This window comes from Rattus norvegicus, chromosome 2 (assembly GCF_036323735.1).
Source record: "Rattus norvegicus strain BN/NHsdMcwi chromosome 2, GRCr8, whole genome shotgun sequence".
Lineage (NCBI taxonomy): Eukaryota > Metazoa > Chordata > Mammalia > Rodentia > Muridae > Rattus > Rattus norvegicus.
The window spans coordinates 216602667-216624838 of record NC_086020.1 but is presented as its reverse complement, the minus strand read 5'-3'; the positions used below and the strand labels follow the sequence as shown (position 1 = coordinate 216624838).

The 22172-nt window shown below is 34.8% G+C and overlaps 1 protein-coding gene across 2 annotated transcripts in view; it reads right to left on the bottom strand.

The window, feature by feature from the left end:
- Positions 1-22172, bottom strand: part of Ndst4 (N-deacetylase and N-sulfotransferase 4) — a 332494-nt gene that overhangs the window by 169197 nt on the left and 141125 nt on the right. For both annotated transcript variants that reach the window (XM_039102716.2, NM_001191849.2), the window contains 2 exon segments: positions 9201-9288; positions 3010-3164 (listed from right to left, as the gene is read on the bottom strand). In XM_039102716.2, the coding sequence (XP_038958644.1) occupies positions 3010-3164; positions 9201-9288 (243 nt within the window).

The window sequence follows — 22172 nt, the reverse complement described above, 5'->3', positions numbered from 1 at the left end:
TGCTCCAGTTGCAGCCAGCTGAGTATTTCAAGATGTTCCATTCAAATTTGGGTACTGATGTTGTCAGTTATCACAAATTTTAGAACTGGAATTGATCAGTGGCATTATCTGGTCCAGCGCTTTCCTTTGGCAGATGAGTTGATGTAAATTAATTATCTAAAGAAAGTTTGTGATGTAGAGAATGAAAAACAGAGCCATTAGCATTCAGGGGAAGAAAGTGAAGCATGAAGACATTAAATAAGTTGCCAACTTTATTAAAACTGGTTACAAGCAGTTGGGACTAATTTTTAGCCTGCCAATATCTTACTGGTGCTTCCTACTGCCCAGTTCTCTCTTCATACTGTTGATGGTTTCAAAACGTTACTGGGAATAGAAAGACAATTTTATAAGAACGCAATGTTTCTTGACTCTGGACAAGACTCATATGGTTATGCCCCATTGATTGGGAGGGCGGGGCTCTCAAAGACAATGCTTAACAGTCTGGAGTTCTATGGCACTGAACTCTGGGGAGGAAAGGACAATGACACTGTGACATGTGTGTTTAACGAGCGTCATTTAAGTTGTAATACATTACATTCAAGTTATAATATTTTGACATTGAGACACATAATAGAATCTTTTTAAACACAGTGTACTTATAGGTTTTAGTGTAGAGTCTAGCATCACTGACTAAGCAAATGTAATTGCTTTGAGTGGCCTCTAAAAGCTTCCAACATTTCATTACAAAGCAATTACATCAGAGCCTTGTTCAGAACTCTCAGCATGGTTGAAAGAAAAAAAAAAGAAATGACTTGAACAGGTGAAATATATAGTCTACAAATCTAGAGAGCCAGACTGCTGAGTGCCAGTAGAGATGGGTGGATTTAAGACCATTGATAAGCATGTCTGATTTTCAAAGCACACAAGGAGTGTTTATTTGCATGGTTGTTGTCAAGTAGGGCAAATTAACTTATAATGGTTATAATGTTACTTAGCAATATGGAATTTTTTAGATAGTGTCCATACAAATCTTTTGTAAATCCACATTGAAAAATATATTCATATATCTACTTAAAACAACATATAACTACATATTTGTATTTAGAAATGAGATCATTGGAGCAACAATGCACATAGAGAGTTATGGGCTGTTTGACTCTATTGTGAACTCACTTGTGTATCTGCATAGCAGTCCCATGTGGTAATTCTTTCTACTCTGTGTGTGTGTGTGTGTGTGTGTGTGAGAGAGAGAGAGAGAGAGAGAGAGAGAGAGAGAGAGAGAGAGAGAGAGAGAGAGACCAAGACAAAGAAGGTTAAAGTGATTTGTACTACATCAAGCAACCATTCACTGAAGGACAAAGTTCACTCAAAGTGTTTTGGTACCCCAATCTATAAATCTATTATCTTAATCACTTGTTAGTTTCCATATCTATGAGTGGGGGCACTCTTCATGCAGGTGTGACAGCTTGGAGTCTGATGCCTTGGAATTTTAGAAAGAAAAGTATTCTTTTAAAAGAATAACAAACAACTAGGTATGTCTTCATAGGACTCCATTGTGTGCATTTGAGGGCTATGCTTCCAAATATGAGTTCAATTAATACCTAAAATAAGGCAAACTGTTTCATTAAAGGCAATATTAAAACACCTTGGCCTTGAGGCATAGGATCTCTTTCCCAACTCCATTACACAATGGCAGTAGAAACAGCTCACAGTGCAGGATTGGGGTAGTATTCCAATAACATCTTACTTAGAGACCTGAGAATTCAAACTTCACATTTTTTTATGTTGTAAAATATTATAGTTACTTCATTAGTTTCATCTATTATTAAAAAGATGTGTAGAAATGTATAACATTTTCTTCGTCTGTTATTCTTGGGGAGGCTACATGGATCTGACCTAGGACCTCTGCATATATGTTAGCTTGGTATAGCTTTGTGTTCTTGTGGGACTCCTCTAATGGTGAGGAGCAAGGACTCTCTCTGATTTGTTTCCTTGTTTCTGAGATCTTTTTCTTCCTGTTAGTGGCCTCATCTAACCCTCGTAAGACCTAGACTTATTGTATCTTGTTATGCCATGTTTGGTTGAGACTCTTGGGATGCCTTCTCTTTTCTGTCTGGAAATGGAAGAAGAGTATATTAAGGTGAGATAAGATTTGGGGGGGTGGGCTGGAGAGGATGGAGAGGAAACCTGCAATTAGGATGTAATATATGAGAGAAAAATAAATAAACAGACATACACAAACACATGCACAAATATATATATATATATATGTATATATATTTAATTCAGAACACAAGAAAAGGCAATAGTCCTTCCCTAAGCTACAGATGTAGCTCTTCCCATCACAGGGGAATCCAGTGGGAACTTTTGGAAGTGCAAGTCTCAGGCCTTGCTAATCTATTGATTCAGTTATTGGGAGCAAGGACTTCCAGTTTGTGTTTTGAATGTTTGAATATTTTGTTGCTGAGGAAGACACAGTAAGGTTTAAAAGGAATGGAAAACTTTAATTTAGCCAAACTTAAAAGAGGGAAGTTTTAAGAAATAATGATACTTTACTATGATATACTGGAGAAAGCATGATGTTTTCTTTCTTTCTTTCTTTTTTTCTTTCTTTCTTTCTTTCTTTCTTTCTTTCTTTCTTTCTTTCTTTCTTCCTTCCTTCCTTCCTTCTTTCCTTCCTTTCTTTTCCTTCTTCCTTTTTTTAACCTAGAAGGATCCTTCAATAAGGTAGCACTTCTAGAAAGTGACCTTGAAAATACACCACTTTTTACCACTATGTATACATCCTATATATTTTATATATCTATGTATATATAATACGTATTTATAAATATGTATAATAACATCATGCATAATAGGTGCACATAACTGCCACAGAGTATTACAAAGCAACCTGAATCTGTAATATGTGTATTGCCCTTTAATGTTTTTCTCGTTCTCTTTTCATGGGATTCAATCAAGGTTATTATTTCAGAAGTTGTTTTTAGATCATGGCCATAATGGAGAAATGCCAAAATCATGTATACTCACCAGGGCAAATTCTTTGTTAAGAATCATCTGTTCCACTAAAGAAGACTCATTGTGGAACAGGTGGGGCTGCATGTGACTCCACATATGAGGAAACCACCAGAACTCATCCACAGACCTCAGCAGAAGGTCATCCCCTGCATCTTCTTCTTCAGTCCCTGTGAAATGGAAAGTGACAATGGCTGTTTGCAAGGCTTATTAAATTATTCATACTACTTTCTAAACAGAAAAATCATGAGTTTAGTATAAGTTACATCAAAGACGAGGGGCATGGATAAAGGTATGGTGGGTCCTGATGACCACGGAAGATGTATATATTATTCACAATGATATTTTAATGTTTATAGAAAATTTGATCAGAGGAGATTATAATTTTTTTCTAAAACTGTATCTATGTGTGCCTATAATTGAGTTGAAAATTTTATGAAATTTCTTCTGTTTATGAAAATGTCATAAATTTACTGAATTATTGTGGAAAATGAAAGTAATATATAAAGGCAAAATAAAGTGTAAATAGAACATTCTGCATAGTCATCCTTTAGACCTAACCATTTGGAATTATTTTTGTATTTATCTTTAAAATCTTTTAGTGTTTATTTTAAAGATATAACATTTATTCTGTAAGTACTTTTGCCTCTTTACATTTCAAGTTAATGCTATATATATATTAATTCAACTTTGTTTTATAGTAAAATTTATATAAATCATAACAATTTCACAAAACTTTAACAATGAATCTTATAATTATTTCTAAAAGAAACTTTCTTTGATAATTGAACATTAGTATGCCTTTCTCATTATAGAAACAATTTTTAGCCCAATGCACAAGAAGGGCACTCTGATGCTATATTTCAAAGCAAAACAGAAAAAAATCTATTTCTTTGAGAATACATCACATTGCATCTTTTCAAAACTACTTTTTGCTGTATGAAACTATATGTATCTTGTATAATTTTCCAAAATTTAGGAAAAATTTAAATTGTCTCAAATTTATTCATGCAATAATTGTTATATAATTTCAAACTACTAAACTACGTAAACTAAAAATGTACTGGCTTTTGGTATGCCTTTGTTTAGTTCACCCTTTGCTAACATACTATATTTAATAGGTGGGTTCTCTGCTTTCTGCTTTTTTAAAATTAAATTAGGGGACAATGTATTAATGTTATTTTAAAGGGTTCTTCAAATGTTTCTATGAAAAAGATTTCTTCAGTCATGGAAGAAATGATATGAAGTGTGTTAGGCACTTGGATTCAATTCTTGGGAGTTCCTTCTTTTCTACATAATTAACTATTTGATCTTGAATAAGTATAATTCTGAGTCGCAGGTTCTTCATTTAAAATGAAGATAAGAATACTTTTGCGGTAAAGTTTTAGTAAAGGGTCAATGAGATCGACTGAGGGAAGTACTTCATGTTGTGACTTCCAGATAGAAGTGCAATGACTTCATCCTTCTGAAAATCAAATCAACTGAGGTGTAATTGCTTTGCTTTTAATTGATATATTTTTCCACATTGTTAAAGATTTATCCTGTATAGATCATGCCTTTTAAAGTCAAACACTGGGTCTTACTAAGCTGCACTTGTAGCACATTTCTATCCTAGGACACCGAATAATAAAATACCTTAATTGTGCCTTCTTGTAAATAGTCAATGGCCTTAGCCTTCTACTATGTAGAGTTAAAGAACTCTGGATATTCATAAAGTCTTTTGAGTGAGATGGGCAGGCAACATTCATACTTTTCATAAGTTGTCTAAAACTGTTGGTTTCAGACTCCCGGTTCATTGACTTTTGTTTATTATTGTATGAGGATCATCAAAGGTTGAAATCCAAGCTAAGAAGCATATATCGTTTCTCCTGGGGCAATGCTTATGCTAGGTGTTTTATGTAACTAAACAGATTGAACCATGAATTAAAATAGTTGCTAATGTCACAAGTGAATAAAGATTGCTAACCACCCCACCCCCAAGAAACCAGCCTGTTTTTCTCTTGGTGTAGAGTGTTTGGGAAAGGATTTCCTTCTCTTCAAGCTCTCCTACTCATTACTGTGCATGACAGGAGTCACGGAGTGCTTCCTTGACCAGGAACAAGGTCAATCACTCAATTTTTAGAATATTGATATAAACAGTTGAATGACTGATCATAAAATATCAGCAATTTTGTATCAGAGATTATGCTAATTTACAAACACTCTAGGCAAGTTTGAAAGTGACATTTTTTCAGCTTCCTGTTTTTGAAGCATCATAGATTAATTTCTGCCAATCTTTGTCTTATTTTCTGCTGGTCATATAATTCAAAGCCACATGAAGTTGACCCTTGGCACTTTATATAGCTTAATGAAAAATATGATAGCAAGTCATGCTGGTAGAACACAGTAGAATTTTAAGTGATTTCAAGTTTAAGTGAAAATGGTACATTTTGCCAGTCAAAGCACATACATTTACAAAATTCATGTGTGCTTAAATAACAGGCTATAATGTTATTCGTAGTTCTTAATGAGCACATTGAAACAAGTTAAAGGTATTAAATTACCTGTGCTCCAATTAAGCTTTTACTTCTTATTTAAACATGATGCCTCTTGTTTCCTAGAAATTTTCAGTCAGAGTGAAGTACAAAAGAAGATTGCTTCTTGTCATTAATTTTTAAGGGTCATTGTTGTGAGAAAAATGACATGCTCCTGAAAGTTCTTTAAATCTGTCAGCATGAGGTTTTTGATGGTGTGCATGTCCTTGCTAAGAACTGAACCCTAAACATGAAGCGGGTGCTCTACTACAGTCTGGAGCCCAGGGCTCCACATAAACAATGCTTTCAGCAAGATTCGAACTATAGATTAACAGGTGTAAAGGTGAAGGTATAAGAGTTAATACGATTGAGAACATTACATTAGTTCTTTATTCTTCTTTGCAAAAAATTTCTGCTGATTGTGTATGAAATAGTCTAATGTTTAAATGTGAAAAATATTTCTTAATTTTCTTTTTATTTAGTGTTTGCCATGTCTTCACAGGTGGATATATAACCACCTTTATTAACCACCCGTTTGACCCTTCTTAGTTAATAAAAGTGTATTAAACATCTATCTACTTCCTTTGAATTAGAAAATAGATCCAAGTTAGTATTTCATAGACACTCCCTCTCATAGAAAATATTTTCAAAAATACTAATAATGAGAATTTACAACCTCATGTATGGGAGGTCATATTATTAATACAATTTTGGAGATGTGGAAACCAAAGTACAGAAAGGTTAAGTAGTTTGTGCATGTTTGTATAGTTGGTAATATGTCAAATTCTTGATTTCAATACTGCCCATCTGTTTCCATTGAGTGTCTTTTAATCCACAATGTATAAATAAAGAAAGAAAATGACAAAACTGAGATAATGATTTCCCTTCTTTCATCTTTGAAGTTAACACATTTTTAATTAAGTGAACTTTTAGGGAATAAACTGATAACTGGGGAAAACAATCTTGATCTAATTCTTAAACATGATTCATGACAATTATTGATGCTACATAGACTTTTTGATTATTAAATTATAATAACAGCAATAATTCTCACTAGAATCATATCCAGTGAAAAATATAATATACAGCACTCTCAGAGGGTGGTCTGAACTGCAGGGTTTCCATTTAGTGATGATTTCATGATGCATTTTCGATCAAGATGCAAACATTCTCAGACTTAGAAATTTAATTCTAAATTCCACACTTCTGCTTTTTCTTTTTAATCATCACCAAGTATTCCTCCTTCAATCTGCTACCTGTGCATGAAAGACTATTAGGGAAGGTTTAATAATATGACATTTTAGGGTGAGATTGGCTTTCACATGTGAAGGTCAGAGAGGTGGACAGGTAAGAAACCATGCTAAATGCAAATATAAGGGACAGTCTAATGCTTGCAGCGGTAGTCATTACTGCACTAGAAACGTGAGATTAAATGTCTTCAAAACAATGAGGCTTATCAATCAGCAGCCTTGCTCATTGGGAAATCAAGTCATTCTGCGAGTACAGACAGGTCTACCTCTCCATGGTTACACAGCACAGCCACAAACACAGAGAAGAAATGAACATTCTTGCCCTTCAACCTTTGTTTCTATAATGTTAACTTTCCAGATAGGCTGTAATTGGTAAGGGCGAGGCATTCCTTTATGATAAAGGGTATCAAAATATTCAGTTTTTGAGAAACATTTGGTAGCTTAAATGTGTTAATTATAATTTTAATAGTCCTTTAGACAATACCACTTGGTTGCTAAATGAAGTTATATATTTAAGTGAAGAAAATTAAATTTTTGAGATTTATGTATATATACATATGTCTCACTTGCTAAGTGAGCTATTCCCACAGGATAATATTATAGACTGTCTTCCATCATTTCTTGGCTAGGGTCGTTCAAATTGAAAGTCAATAAATCTATTTAAGAGATTATAATTAAAGTGTGTCTTTGGGAGAGTATCTTAATAACTATCTTTGAAATATTAACAAAAAGTGTCCTGTTTAATTTTTTTAGTGGATATATACTGTTCACATGCACGGGATGATAAAGAAGAAATGAGAAATACTATAACTTCCAGCAACATTCACATCTGGCAGGTTTAATATGTCTAAGCATTAAAAGGAAATAAAAGATGACTTGGTTATGTAGTACATTTCAGTCCAAAGAATGGATTTATTTCCACTACGAATCTATTTATGACAAAACGGTGCTGTTTGTTTATGAGCTGCAAATAATCTCCCGCCTGAGCAGACACAGTCGTCACAGTTATCTGCTTTTATTCCATTAGAGTTACAGCTTCTTAGTGCTGAACCCATTTTTAAGGAGATTTTTGAAGAACATTTACAAAACAATGACTACTTCAAATTGTAGGCTGGAACCACCTCATCTGTGCAGAGATGATGGCCCAATCTTTCTGCAAAATGCCATTTAAAATGTACAATTATTTGTACGAGTGACCCGAGTACTATCTTCCATTCAGTTACATTAAACGAATTTACATATTTAAAAGTAGAACCAAATAAATCAACAACAACAAACAAACAAACAGAACAAAGTCAAGCAAACAAACAAAAACTCACACACATCAGGAAAAAAACAAATGAGACATTGGTAAAATTCACTCTTCAAATAACCCATGCTGAGCTTAGCATGTGACACCTCCTTGCATAAGGAAGCTGCACTTAGGATGATTATAGGCTACCATTGCATGGGATAGTTTTATGAGTCAATAATCTGCACGAGGACCTGGAGATGACTGAAATGCTTCTGTTATGATGCTGGGAAACTACAGCTTTCTTCCTTCTTAAAGTATTTAGCTTACAGCCGAAATGCACACATAGGTACAGATCTGGGATATCTTCTTTATGGAGGCCCCAACACATACTTTACTATTGTTTTGTCCACCAATGTAATACAATACATTTTATGAGCATAGTTCCCTTATGTAATATAGCACAAGGCTAATATTATGAAGATAAAACATCAAAATATGAATGTGAGAATGCAAAGAAGATGTAGAGGAGCATAGAGTAAGTGCATGAACACTGGGCCAGTTCTGAGAATTTGTTTAGGGGCTGAGAATAAACAGAAAGATAATGGACAGAGGTGGGAAAAATGGATAACTAAATGTAAGGATTTTAATGGATACTGGCACTATTGAGTGAAAATAAATTTAGGAAATATTTTCTAAAGAAGCTAAAGTAATAAGATGACCTTTAGAGTCTATTGTATTTCTTTGAGTCTATAAAACCCAGATGCTATTACCAGGTGTTTTCTGAGTGAAAAATAATATATATGAAGTATATATATAATATATATGAAGTATCAATCAACCCAACCATTTGATGGTTAAAAATGCTGTCCAATGAGGGTCATTATATCATCTCTGTCATCATTGTTCCTACACTGAGTATTTGCTTACATGACACAGACAAAAGGCTACATATTTCACCTGGCACAGTGATGATGGTTCCTCTTAGAGAGTCTAAAAGTCAGTCTTCCTCATTTGCCCTTGATTCTAGTATTTCTTGCCTAATAAAGAAACCTGCTGTTTTTTTTTATTTAATTTAACTACTCAAACAATGCCCCGAAGTTGCCCCCTCATAATCAATATAGGCATCCTACATCTATTACTTATGGAACATTTAAAATTCTGTATCCTATTTATTATGTAGCTGCCTGAGAACACAAAGCTGCTTCTTACCTGTGTGGTAAAACTTCCCTGAAAATCCAAGGTTGAAGGTAAAATTTGCAACCTGAGTGCGCAGTAAATTTTGAGTCTCTAGTAATGCCTGAAATAAACAAGAAATTAACATGATTTTAGAAAAGTAAATATGAAGCTTTGGGATGCTTCTTTCCTAATGTGTGTGCATGAGAGAAACAATAAGAGCTTTAGTGAGCCTCAGTGTCTGATGGGCATTGATTGTGTATTCATATTGCAGCCATTGTAATTATTACGGATGTTATTTCATTGAAGGTCACCAAACTGTGAAACAGTTAAATCCTAAGCACATTATGCATCACTGAGAGCCAATTCTCCAACTGCACAGCCTTGAAATAATTTTTCATTTTGTATGAGACATTTCTTGAATTTCAGATTATTACATTTTCTTTCCATGGGGAAACTTCTTCAGAATTGTTTCTATAGACAAGGCCTATGCAAGTTACTAAGGAACCAGCCAAGAACTTTTATTTGCTCTACAACTCCTTGTGTGACCGTGTTACCACTCCTATAATTTTTAAGATAAAATTATTGAATTGAAAGCTTGAGTTTTTACTTTATAAACTAATGAACAGTGTACATTTTTAAGGCATTGCTTGCAATTCTGAAAAGAAAAGAAAACGTACGGTAATAAATACGCTAAATATGCTGTATGTTGCCAATTTGACAAAGTAATAGCCTCTATTCCCACAACATAGCAAACATCTCCTTAATTATGTATTATGAGTCACACTATTATAGCTTTTCATTTGTAGGTAAGACAAGAACACACCGATAATACCTAGAATTATTCAGTTTAGCAACCCTTCAGCTATATCATACTATCTTATAGAATATGGCATAATTTATGTCACCTATCTTAACCTATAAAACATAATTTAGATTTCCTATCTTAAGCTACGTAGCATAATTTAGGTCTTTTCCGTATTTCAGTTTTCTTAGTGGCCTGACTACTAATTTATTGATTCAGAATTCTTTTTCTCTTTTTCAATAGGATTTACAAGGGAGTTTTCTTCTGATGGAAAACTGGCACTATTAATGCCAAAGCATTTTGGCTATGGCCATCCATCTGTTCGGGCAATAAAACAGCCAAAGCTTAGATTGCTTACTCGGCATTGATCATAGTAAAGTCTTTGCTTTAAACCTTTTTATGATTTTTACTAATCTTTGTAAATTGTTTAATTATAATGTAAAAGAAGAAAAGAAACATGGATAAAAAGAAAGTGGTGCAAGGGAGGGAGGACAGGAGGGAAAAAAGAAGAAAGTGGGGGAAAGTGACCAAATAGATAGTAATAAATAATACAGTGCTCATACAAGAGCAAAATTAAATAGAAACAATCATGACCAATTTATTTTTAAATAGTGCATTGTGTAATAGCCCTAGCTGTTCTCTAACTCAATGTATAGACCAGGCTGGCCTAGAACTCACAGAGATAGTCTGTTTCTCAAGTGTTGGAATTAAAGGTATTCAACACCACATATTACAGTCCATCTTACTTTAATGATATACAAAAATAAAAAAAAACAGTAATAACAACAAAAACTAAACCAAAACTACAAGAAACTAGACTCATTAGTTTTAGCCAGTTCTAGCAAAAACTAAAGCACACAGAGGTAGAATCCAAACTGGCAAAATCAGAAATGAAAAGGTGACATAATGGTAGAAACTAAGTGAATTTTAAGGAACATCAGACAGATCCTACTACAAAAGCCTATACTTAACAAAAATAGAATATCTAGATTAAGTAAATGATTTTCAAGACATGTACCAGGTACCAAAGTTAAACCAGCACCAGATAAACTATCTGAACAGTTCCATAATCCCTAAGATATAAAAGCAGTCATTAAAAGTTTCTAAACCAAACCAACCAACCAACCAACCAACCAAACAAACAAACAAACAAAAACAAACAAAAAATCCCAGGGCCACATGGTTTTAGTGAAGAATTCTATCAGACCCTTGAAGAAGACCTAATACCAATACTCTTCAAATTATAAAATAGAAACAGAAGGAATACTATACAATTTATTCTGGGTAGCCACACTTATATTGGTACATAAGCCACGGAAAGACCCAGCAAAGAAAAAGTTTCACACCAGTTTCTGTTATGATTATCAATGCAAAAATACTCAAAAAATTCTTGCAAACCAAATCCAAGAAGACATCAAAAATATTATTGAGCATGATCAAGGCTTCTTCCCAGAGATGCAGAGATGGTTCAATATATATTAATCTATCAAAGTAATCCACTCTATAAACAAACTCAAAGAAAGAAAATTACATAATGATCTCAGTAGATGCTGAAAAAACATTTGACAAAATATAATATCCCTTCATGTTAAAAGTCTTAGAAAGACAGGTATTCAATGCCCATACCTAAACATAATATAAACAGTATATAGCAAACCAATAGCCACCATCTAACTAAATGGAGAGAAACTTAAGCAATCCTACTAAAATCAAGGGCTAGACAAGGCCATCTACTCTCTGCCTGCCTATTCAATATAATACGCATAATTCTAGCCAGAGCAATTAGACAACAAATGATGTCAAATGTATACAAATTGGAAAAGAAAAAGACAAGCTATTGCTATTTAGAGATGATATGATAGTATACATAAATGACCTAAAAATTCTACCAGAGAACTCCTACAGTTGATAAACACTTTCATCCAAGTGGCTGGATATAAAATTAATTCAAACAAAATCAGTAGCTTTTCTCTACACAAAGGATAAAGAGGCTGAGAAAGAAATTAAGGCAACAACATGCTTCATAATAGCCACAAATGATAATAAATATCTTGGTTTAATTTTAACCAAGGAAGTAAAAGATCAGTATGACAAGAACGTCATGTCTCTGAAGACAAAAGTAAAAGAAGAACTCAGAAGATGGAAAGATCTCTCACGCTAACAGACAGGTATGATTAACGTGGCAAAAATGGCCATCTTACCAAAAGCAATCTACAGATTCAATGCAATCCACATCAAAACTCCAACTCAATTCTTCACAGAGATAGAAACAGCAATTCTCAACTTCATCTGCAATAGCAAAAAACCCAGGATAACGAAAATAATTCACAACAATAAAAGAACTTCTGGGGGAATCCTAGACCTCAAGTTGTACTACAAAGCAATAGCGATAAAGACCACATGGTATTGGTACAGAGATAGACAGGTCAATAAATGGAATAGAATTGAAGACCCAGAAGTAAACCCATGCACCTATGGACACTTGATCTTTAACAAAGAAGCTAAAAATGTACAGTGGAAAAAGAAAGCATCTTCAAAAAAATGGTGCTGGTCTAACTGGTGTTTTATATATAGGACAATGAAAATAGATCGATATTTATCATCTTTCACAAAGCTCAAGTCCAAGTGATCAAGGACCTCAACATGAAGTCAGAAACACGGAATCTAATAGAAGAGAAATTAGGACAGAGTCTCTTACTCATTGGTTTAGGGGAAATTGCCTGAACCAAATACCAGTGACTCAGGCTCTACGATAAAAATCGATAAATGGGACCACACGACACTAAAAAACTTCTATAAGGCGAAGGACACTGTCAATAGGATAAATTGTCAACTTACAGATTGGGAAAAATTCTTCACTGACCCTACATCTGAAAGAGGTCTAATATCCAAAATAATAAAGAATTCGGGAAGCTAATCTCCAAAAAACCAAATAACCCAATTAAGCAGTGGCGTCCAGAGCTAAACAAAGAATTCTCAACTAAGGAATTTCGAATGGTTGAGAAGCACCTAAAGAAATGTTCAACTTCCTTAATAGTCAGTGAAATACAAATCAAAACTACCCTTAGATTCCATCTCACACCAATCAGAGTGGCTAACATCAAAAACTCAGGTGAAGCAGATGCTAGCGAGGATTGGAGAAAATGGAACACTCATCCATTGCTCAGGGGATTGTAAGCTGGCCAAACCAGTTTGGAAATCAATCCAGGGTTTCTCAGAAAATTGGATAGAGCTGTACCTGGAGACCCAGCTATACCACTCCTGGGCATACACTCTAAAGATGCTCCAACATATAACAAGGGCACATGCTCCACTATGTTCACAGCAGCCTCATTTATAATAACCAGAAGCCAGAAATAACCCAGGTATGCCTCAGTGAAGAATGGATATAAGAAAATATGGTACATTTACACATAGAGTACTACTCAGCTATTAAAATGATGACTTCATGAACTTTGTAGGCAAATGGATGGAACTAGAAAATATGATCCTGAGTGAAGTAACCCAGACCCAAAAAGATGTATATGGTTTGCACTCACTGATAAGTGTTTATTATCTCAAAAGCTCAAAATATTCCCAAAACAACTCAAAGACCATATTAACCTTAAGAAGAAGGAAGGTCTTTTTTTTTTTTTTTTTTTTTTTTTTTTTTTTTTTTGGTTCTTTTTTTCGGAGCTGGGGACCGAACCCAGGGCCTTGTGCTTCCTAGGTAAGCGCTCTACCACTGAGCTAAATCCCCAGCCCAAGAAGGAAGGTCTTATGTGGATGCATCAAACCCTATTAGAAGGGGAAACAAAATAATCATGAGAGACAGAGTTAGGGAGCAACCTGGGTGAGAGAGAGGAGGGGGATGCAAAAGGGTGGGCAGGACCAGGTGTGGGAAGAGACAGGAGGGAATCCAGAGGGTGAGGAGAATGAATAGAAACAAGCAATGGTGGTGGGTGGGGAATTCGGGGAACCACTAGAAAGTCCCAGATGCCAGAAGTGCAAGAGGCTTCCAGGATCCAGTGGGAATAGCATTAGCTGAAATACCCAACAGCAGGGAAATAGAATCTGAAGAAAACACCTCCAGTAGAGAGACTTGGCCCCAGTGGAGGGATGGGGCCACCCACCCATCTAAACATTTTTAATCCAGAATTGTTCCTGTGTAAATAATATGCAGGGATGAAAACAGAGAAGAGTCTGAAGGAAAGGTCATCCGAAGACCACCCCACCCAGGGATCCATCCCATCTGCAGACACCAAACCTTGACAACCTTGCTGATGCTAAGAAGTGCTAATGGACAGGAGCCTGGTACGGCTGTCCTTCTAGAGGCTCTGCCAGCTCCTGACTAAGACAGATGCAGATGCTCACAGCCAATTATTGGACTGAGCTCAGGCACCCGAGTAGAAGAGCTAGGGTAAACGATGGAGGAGCTGAAGGGAATTCCAATCCCATAGGGTGAACAACAGTGTCAATTAATTAGATCCCTCAGTGCTCCCACAGACTATAACATCAACCAAAGACTATAGATGAGTGGGAAAATGGCTTCTGCTATATATGGAGCAGAGGACTGCCTCATCTGGCATCAGTAGGAGGAGAGGTGCTTGGGCCTGCAAAGGCTTGATGCCCCAGAGAAGGGGGATGCTAGAGGGGTCAGGCAGGAGTGGGTGGCAGAGTAGGAAAGCAAACTCTTAGATGGAAAGGAGAGGAGGATGGTGTGCGGAGTTCGTGGAGGGGAGACCGTGAAGGACAATAACATTTGAAATGTAAACAAATAAAATAAAACAAAATATTTGTTGTATGTATATATTTATGTATCATCCATTACCTTCTTTTTCTCGAATCTAATCCACTCACTTTTCTTCTTTGCATTCCTGAAGTCATTCATTATTCTACATTCAATGACCATCACTTAAATTCATAAAGAGCTTACTATTGTGCTGAGAATAGGAAGCATTAACCATTATTTTAGGCCTTACTTCTGATGACATAGGTTGGGATGGAAAAGGAGGAGAAAGAAGGAGGGGAAGAGGGAAGACAAAAAGGAGGAGTAGGGCCACAAGGAGGGGAGAATAAAATACTGACAGTTACACCTGTGTAATTAGATCTCTTGATAGAAGTCTAGATTGCGCTTTGAAAGAAGTTATATAGAATATGTTCCTACACACCTAAACATTGAGTACTTTTTGGGGGAACCCTCTAGTAAGGAAATAGAAATCTACTTGTAAAAAATCTACCTGTGTCAGCCATCACCCTATAAGCACCCCCACAGTTTCTCTTGGGTTTTTAAAAGACTGGAGAACAGTAACATTTCTGCTGTTCTTTTTTTAATTCTATTACTTCCTTACTCTCTGTTGTCATGCTAGGCTTCCAACACAGGAAAGCATTAGAAACCTAGCTCAGGGAGGCTATTCCATTAATGACTCAGCTTATTAGCCATTTTACTTCTTTAATTTTTTTGATAACTATAAAATAAAATACGGGACATGTCATAAAGTTATTTTTAGATATCATAAGGGTTCTATAAAGAACTAATTGTCTGCTACACAGTATAATTCAATAAATCATGTTCAATAAATGAACCAATTCTGGAATTGTCTGTCTTTCTTCCAATCATTAATCTTTGGAATATTTAAAACTCTAATTAGGCTACACGCATCTCTCGTTCTCTCACTTTAACAGGTAATCCTTAACCTGAACCACTGTCTTCCTTGTGGGTGTGTCCATGCCTTTCTCACTCCTTGGAACGCCACTATTTTTCTCAATCCCCCTTTGAAACCCTATCATTCCTTAACTCTCAGTCCAAATGCCATCTCTACGCTGAAGTCAACCTTTAATGCCTCAAAACTTTTCCTTTCCTCAGCTCCCACAGAGTGTTTCTAAATTATTTTTCTTGAAATTTGCATAATTTCCTGCTTTATCATATTAACTCTGCATCTTATTTCCCTCTCCAGTCAATAAGAATGTTCAGGTTGGTCAAATCTTAGTCATTTTTTCTGTATCCCTTGTTGGGAACTGTAATTTTTTGCATGAGTAATGTATTCATAGTCAGATAAAAGTATATGTCAATATATAACAGTAAATAGGATTCAATCCATTTAATATGTTTGTAACATTTCTTTCATTGCTAAACTGATAAACCGAGAACAGCCAAATGTAACTGAACAGTAAAGACATTACATTTCTCTAGCATATTATATAATACAATGTCATACGGCTCTGCATGTCAACTTGACTAAGGGAAAATCAGAGGCCAGGGCACATGAGCTCTCTTATCCTGGCATTCTCTCCAATTTGCAGAACCACACAAACATTTGCATTGAAGGAAAGCCTAGACTTGTCCAGGCATAGGCTGCTGATACATGTCATGACTAACACTAGAGTAAAGAAGACAAATGCTTTGAAAATAAAGCAAATGGACTCATGAGGGAGTGTCAACTTTCCCCAAGGTGTCCTGTTTTAGGCTGAGAATGTAGTCTTTGGTTTTCTCAAAAAAGGGTTAATTTTCTATATTATTCAGTGATGAAAAATTTATACTAATGAGATATAAAATCAATTAAAATTTAAACATATCTCTCTATAATAAATTTGAAAAATAAAAGGGCTAAGCTTTGAAAATTACAGAGGAGTTGAAAAATAAAAAGTAATTAAAACAGAAAAAAACTAAAATGTCAGAAAGAAGATCAAGCAAAAACCATATATGAAGTTAGAAGTAAAGAAAACATAAAAAAACTTTGGAATCAGTCCCAGGTTTTGGAAAAACAATTGTTAATAATCTGAAATAATATATCTCAATCTGAGAATAAAGAAGTTGAGTCAAACTAAAATCAAAATACGAGGTAGTTTTACATACACTTCTTTATATTAGTATGTTTAGGAATTAACTTGAAATTAGAGGTTAAATAAAATAGAATTTAGTCTGGACAATAGTTCATATAAAACAATGTATCTGGTTTTGAAATTTATTCATATTCTGTTTATAAGGAGCTCACTAAAGAACTTAATAGCCCATTAGAATAATATGTATGTAATTTTCTTTTAAAAACATAGTTTTTCATTATTGAAATTGACATTATTACTTTAATTTAGTCTATGATATCATAATAAATTCTTAAATATTAATTAAAGGATTCAAAATTTGTCCTTAAAGTCTATATGACTAAAGAGAAAGATGGCATTCAAACTTAATTTTTCAGGGCATTTTCTTAGTTAGAATGCTAAGATTATGAATTTTGGAGACCAGGATGAGATCCTGATTTAGATGACTACCACTGGAATCAGGTGTATATTTTATCATATACTCTAAAATGTTGAGAAGTTCTCATTGGCGATGTGAGATAATCTCCAGGAAAACATTATACGTCCTGATCCCAAGCATGACCTCGATTGATTCTCACAGGTAGGCTGAGAATATCGCCTATAGATTCTGATTTGAAGAATAGACATACTCTAAGGAGAGTTCAAGAAGTCCAGGAAACAAAATGGAGGTATATCATACTATGTGCCTGTTAGAACTGAGAATAGGTCCCCTATTGAAGGAATCAGAGAAAGAACTGGAAGAGCTTGAAGGGGCTCGAGACCCCATTTGTACAACAATGTCAAGCAACCAGAGCTTCCAGGGACTAAGCCACTACCTAAAGACTATACATGGACTGACCCTGGACTCTGTCCCCATAGGTAGCAATGAATATCCTAGTAAGAGCACCAGTGGAAGGGGAAGCCCTGGGTCCTGCTAAGACTGAACCCCCAGTGAACTAGTCTATGGGGGGAGGGCGGCAATGGGGGGAGGGTTGGGAAGGGAACACCCATAAGGAAGGGGAGGGGGGAGGGGGATGTTTGCCCGGAAACCGGGAAAGGGAATAACACTCGAAATGTATATAAGAAATACTCAAGTTAATAAAAAAAAAAAAAAAGAAAAGAAAAAAAAATAGTCTCTTTGAGTATCATCTTTCCCAAAGTGTATTCAATTAGTAAGGCACAGATTTCAATAGGTAAATAGACCAAAGGTACCTTTGAGTCTTGCACCTAAATTAATTATACTGTTATTTTCCAGGTAGGAAAAAGAATGTTTCGTGGAAGATGAGGGGATGCAGGCAGCCCATAGAGGCTAAAATTGAGCGCATTTATCTTAGCGCTCAGTTTAACCCTCATAGCCTGACGTCCCAGTTAGGTGATTTTGTGACCCATGCATGTATGCAGTCAGTTTCACACGTCTGGTTCAAAGACTAGATATACAATGACAAGTAATAGAACTGACTCCTAAAGAGTATGACACTTTTCAAGTTTGTTTTTGAATATCCTTAACTCTTTATATCTCTTTCACCCTTAAGAGTAATTTTCATTTTCTTTTTTTTGGTTCATTTTGTTTTTAAATAAACTCTTCCTACTTATCAAAGAGCAACCCTATCTGATATGTTTGTAATTCCACCAAAGTTAACCATAGTAAATAACCACATTAAACATCTTAGTTAATGTGGTAGTCAACAATTTATCCCTGAGTAATTATGTGTGAATTAATTATGTGAAATAAATAAATATCTGGTCAAAATGTGTGTGGATGAATTCTTGTCGCAGCGACTTTCACGTTGTTTGGTTCATTTGGCTGATATTGGATTAATCTGAACCAAAGCCTCTGAGTCAAAAATCACCAGTCTTTCACCTGTGTTGTACATGTTCTTGTCTTAGTTCTTTTCTGATCTACATCGCCAGAGTAGAGGTGTCTGGAACTCGTCACCACCCTGCTCTTCTCTCCACACCCTCTTTTCTTTCCTTGCATGTAGAATGCACTCTTGCTATGCACTGGGAAATTTATGTGTGTTAGTGATGTGGTAAAGAACAAAACACATATAACCCAACATTTCTGAGCTTTTCCTATATTTGGTTATATAAATCACGCTACTTAAATTATTCCATTCTATTTCCCCAAATGACCCCATTGCTAACTCTATTTTATGAATAGGGCAAACACGTCTCATTATAAATTCTTAACACACAAACCTGATAAATTTTCATGTATACATGTTAAGATCATTAAGATAATAATTTAACTGGAAAGTCTTTTAGCATATGCCAGTATCTAAAAAACAGAAAATACCTACTTATCAGAGGCAATAGATCAATGAAGAAGACTTTGAAAGAGTGGCAATTTAGCTGAGATCATAATAGTTGGATAAAGTTCTGCACTATGAGGAGCATGGGGATCTGCTTCAGATGACAATAATATTAAAGATCATGTGATCTTGTTAACACATGTTCTCCACTGCACACAAAGCATGATTCATAATTTAACGTGAGTCCTCTGAGTACTTGCTGGGCAGGAAACATTTCATCTTTGAACCTTCTTTCTATCTTTGCTGTTTCTATTATTCAGCTACAACTGTGACAAAGCAGGTACAATAATCAGTTCCTATGAAGAAAAATGTTGTGGTCATGGTTTCGTAGGGTAAAGTCCATGGCTATGTGCCCTGGTTAACATAGGCCTCTAGTACGTAGCAAAGCAGAAAGAAGTCAGAACCATTTAGGAAGCTTTGGTAGAAGTACCAGCAAAAGGTAATAAGAATGGGGCTTCTTTTTGAGGTACTGCTCATGCAAAATAAGAAAAAATTCAAAGTGTGGATGCTGCTGGACTGGTGTGGGATGTGGATGAGTCCATATTTTAAAGAAAGAGTCAGGTTTCTAACATCCAGTGAAGTAAAGAAAAATTGGGAGGGCTTTTAAAGAACAAACAAACAAACAAACAAACAATATTTTCAATACCACTACCAAAATTTCTTCCCCCAAAGCATCAGCATACTGTGGAAACTTTCATGCATTGCCTTAATAGGAAATAGTTTCAAGTCATTTCTTTTCTATATTTTTTTTCGGCAGGGACTAGATGCAATATTTTAGAGAAAATTATATCACTTACTATTTTCAAGGGATGGTTTTCCTAGCATGGTTTTGAAATAATGGAAGGTCACATTTCACACTGGGTAAAGATACTGGAAACAGAAGATAATATCTGATTTGGCTTTGAAACATAACATTAACTCATATCATGTTTGAGTGGAATTTGCATTTTATGCTTGATTATCAAAGAACACAGGAAGGTTATATAAGTCATTACATTTGAGTTGCATTTATCGTGTTGCAAATTTTTTCTGACTGCACTGGTGAAACGCTCGAACTGTCTTTGAAACCCTTTGTGTTAGGTGCAAGTGGGTTCCATCTCCTAAACGTGGTTAGAGGAGCGTCTTAAAGTTATATGTTCACACAATTCTTAGCCAATGAGACTTGTCATCCATGCTCAGTGTGTGTCTACTTCTGTTTTCTGAGCAGCAGTGTATTCATCATGTCAGGATCAGGAATTCATTGAGAATTATGGGATGCTACTCAATTATTACAACACTCAGTTTCTCTCTTAAATGTATTCTTTGCTTCAGTTTACCTAGGTCATTTCAAACTGTTTCAGAGCCTTATTCCCTCAAACCGTATCCATCTTTCCTGTTAATATTACTCAGCCATAACCATAATAATGAATCTATAATTATCAGCTTCAATGAAGACATTTTTTTCATGACTTTAGAGTTTAAAGTTTATGGCTAATTGGCTTGGTTAACACACAGGACTCTAGTGATATAATAAACCATATCTGTCAACTTCCTACTAGAAAATGCAGAAGGAGACATGGAAAGTGATTATGGTGATCTCCTTTGTCAGAATTCACCTCTTAAAGCTTCAACTACCTTTTAGAAGCACAGGCGAGGACCAAACAGTTAAACAGAGGTCTTTGGAAATAATTTAAATCCCGTCTACCTGCTCAACTAATTATAAATTTGAATGAAAAAAGAAAATGAACAAAAATGCAAATCTTTTTGACCTTTTAAACAGCAACACTTAAGTCCCTGTCATCCTCCTTTATAAATTGATTCCAACAAGACTTATCTTTAATCCTAGTATTTAATTAATTTCAAGATTTTGACACTAAGTCTATACCATGGCCAACAAATATTTTGGATTTCCAAAATATAAATATATATTGAAATTTCAGAGATCCTCATTTGTGCTTAAGAAAATTTTAATAATGTATCAACAAATTACTTGTATAATTTTCCAAATATCAAAGTAGCTGAATAAATAATCAAACCACATTTAGAACTAGTTTATAGTTAGGATTTTTTTCTGCCGGGGTAGTACAACAATGAAACTAGTCAGTGAATGTTTAATGAATTAAAATATGGCTTTTTAAAGAATAAATCAAATAGGAAGAGAAACAAAGTACATACACACAACTAAAACCAAACCAAACCAACACAAAGCCTCTTAATTTTCTTAGGTGACAGTGGGCATGAGGTTATCTCAAAATATGCCAGACATCATCATACGGATCTAAATTGTTCTGAATCTGGTGTCGTTTATGTGTTAGCTAAGAACTTTAATGTGTAATTGCATCTCTAATAATTTCAACTCCTTTACAAAAGGCTTACTGTTTGTGGAAGCCCCAGAACACATACATTCTGGTCACCATCTTTGGACTTTGTTCAAGATGTGGAATTTAAACTGTTACCGTTATTGGACCAACATGGACAGTTTTATATAAAGGGTTAGTCAATAAAACAAAATTCCTTAGCAAGAAATTAGGCTTTGCAAACAGTTTCATAAGTTAATAGGTCTGTGAAACCTAATAATACTGTAAAAATAAATTTTATGACCAAAATGCTTACTAAATACAATATTATACATAATTTTGAATGGTGTTAATATAATGGACACAATTAGCAGGAAACATTTTGAAGCTGATGTAGTTTAGCATTTCTTCAACAATTGGTGAGTAGAACACACTTGCCCAAATTTGTAATATAGTCTTTTAGGGAACAAACAAAAAAAATGAGTCATTTAATGACTGTCTACTGCTTAGAGAGAAGTATTTTCTGAGGTTTACAAATTCTCTTGAATATTGCTTACTATGCAGTACAAGTAAATACATAAAAGAGTTGCAATTATATATAAAACATGAGTCTATAGATTTAGTCACACAATCATTTAGCTGTCTGCAAGCGATCTATACAGAGTATATTTTCTCTTATTCTAAGACATGCTGCCTCAAAAGAGCTTCAGTTCCAGATCAATTTCTTAATCTAAAGTCCTTTAAATATACTAAAAAACTTATGTTTAATAAATATAACACTATTTTATCTTTTAAAATCTTTTTCTTGCTTAAAATTAAAAGCAACTATTAACCA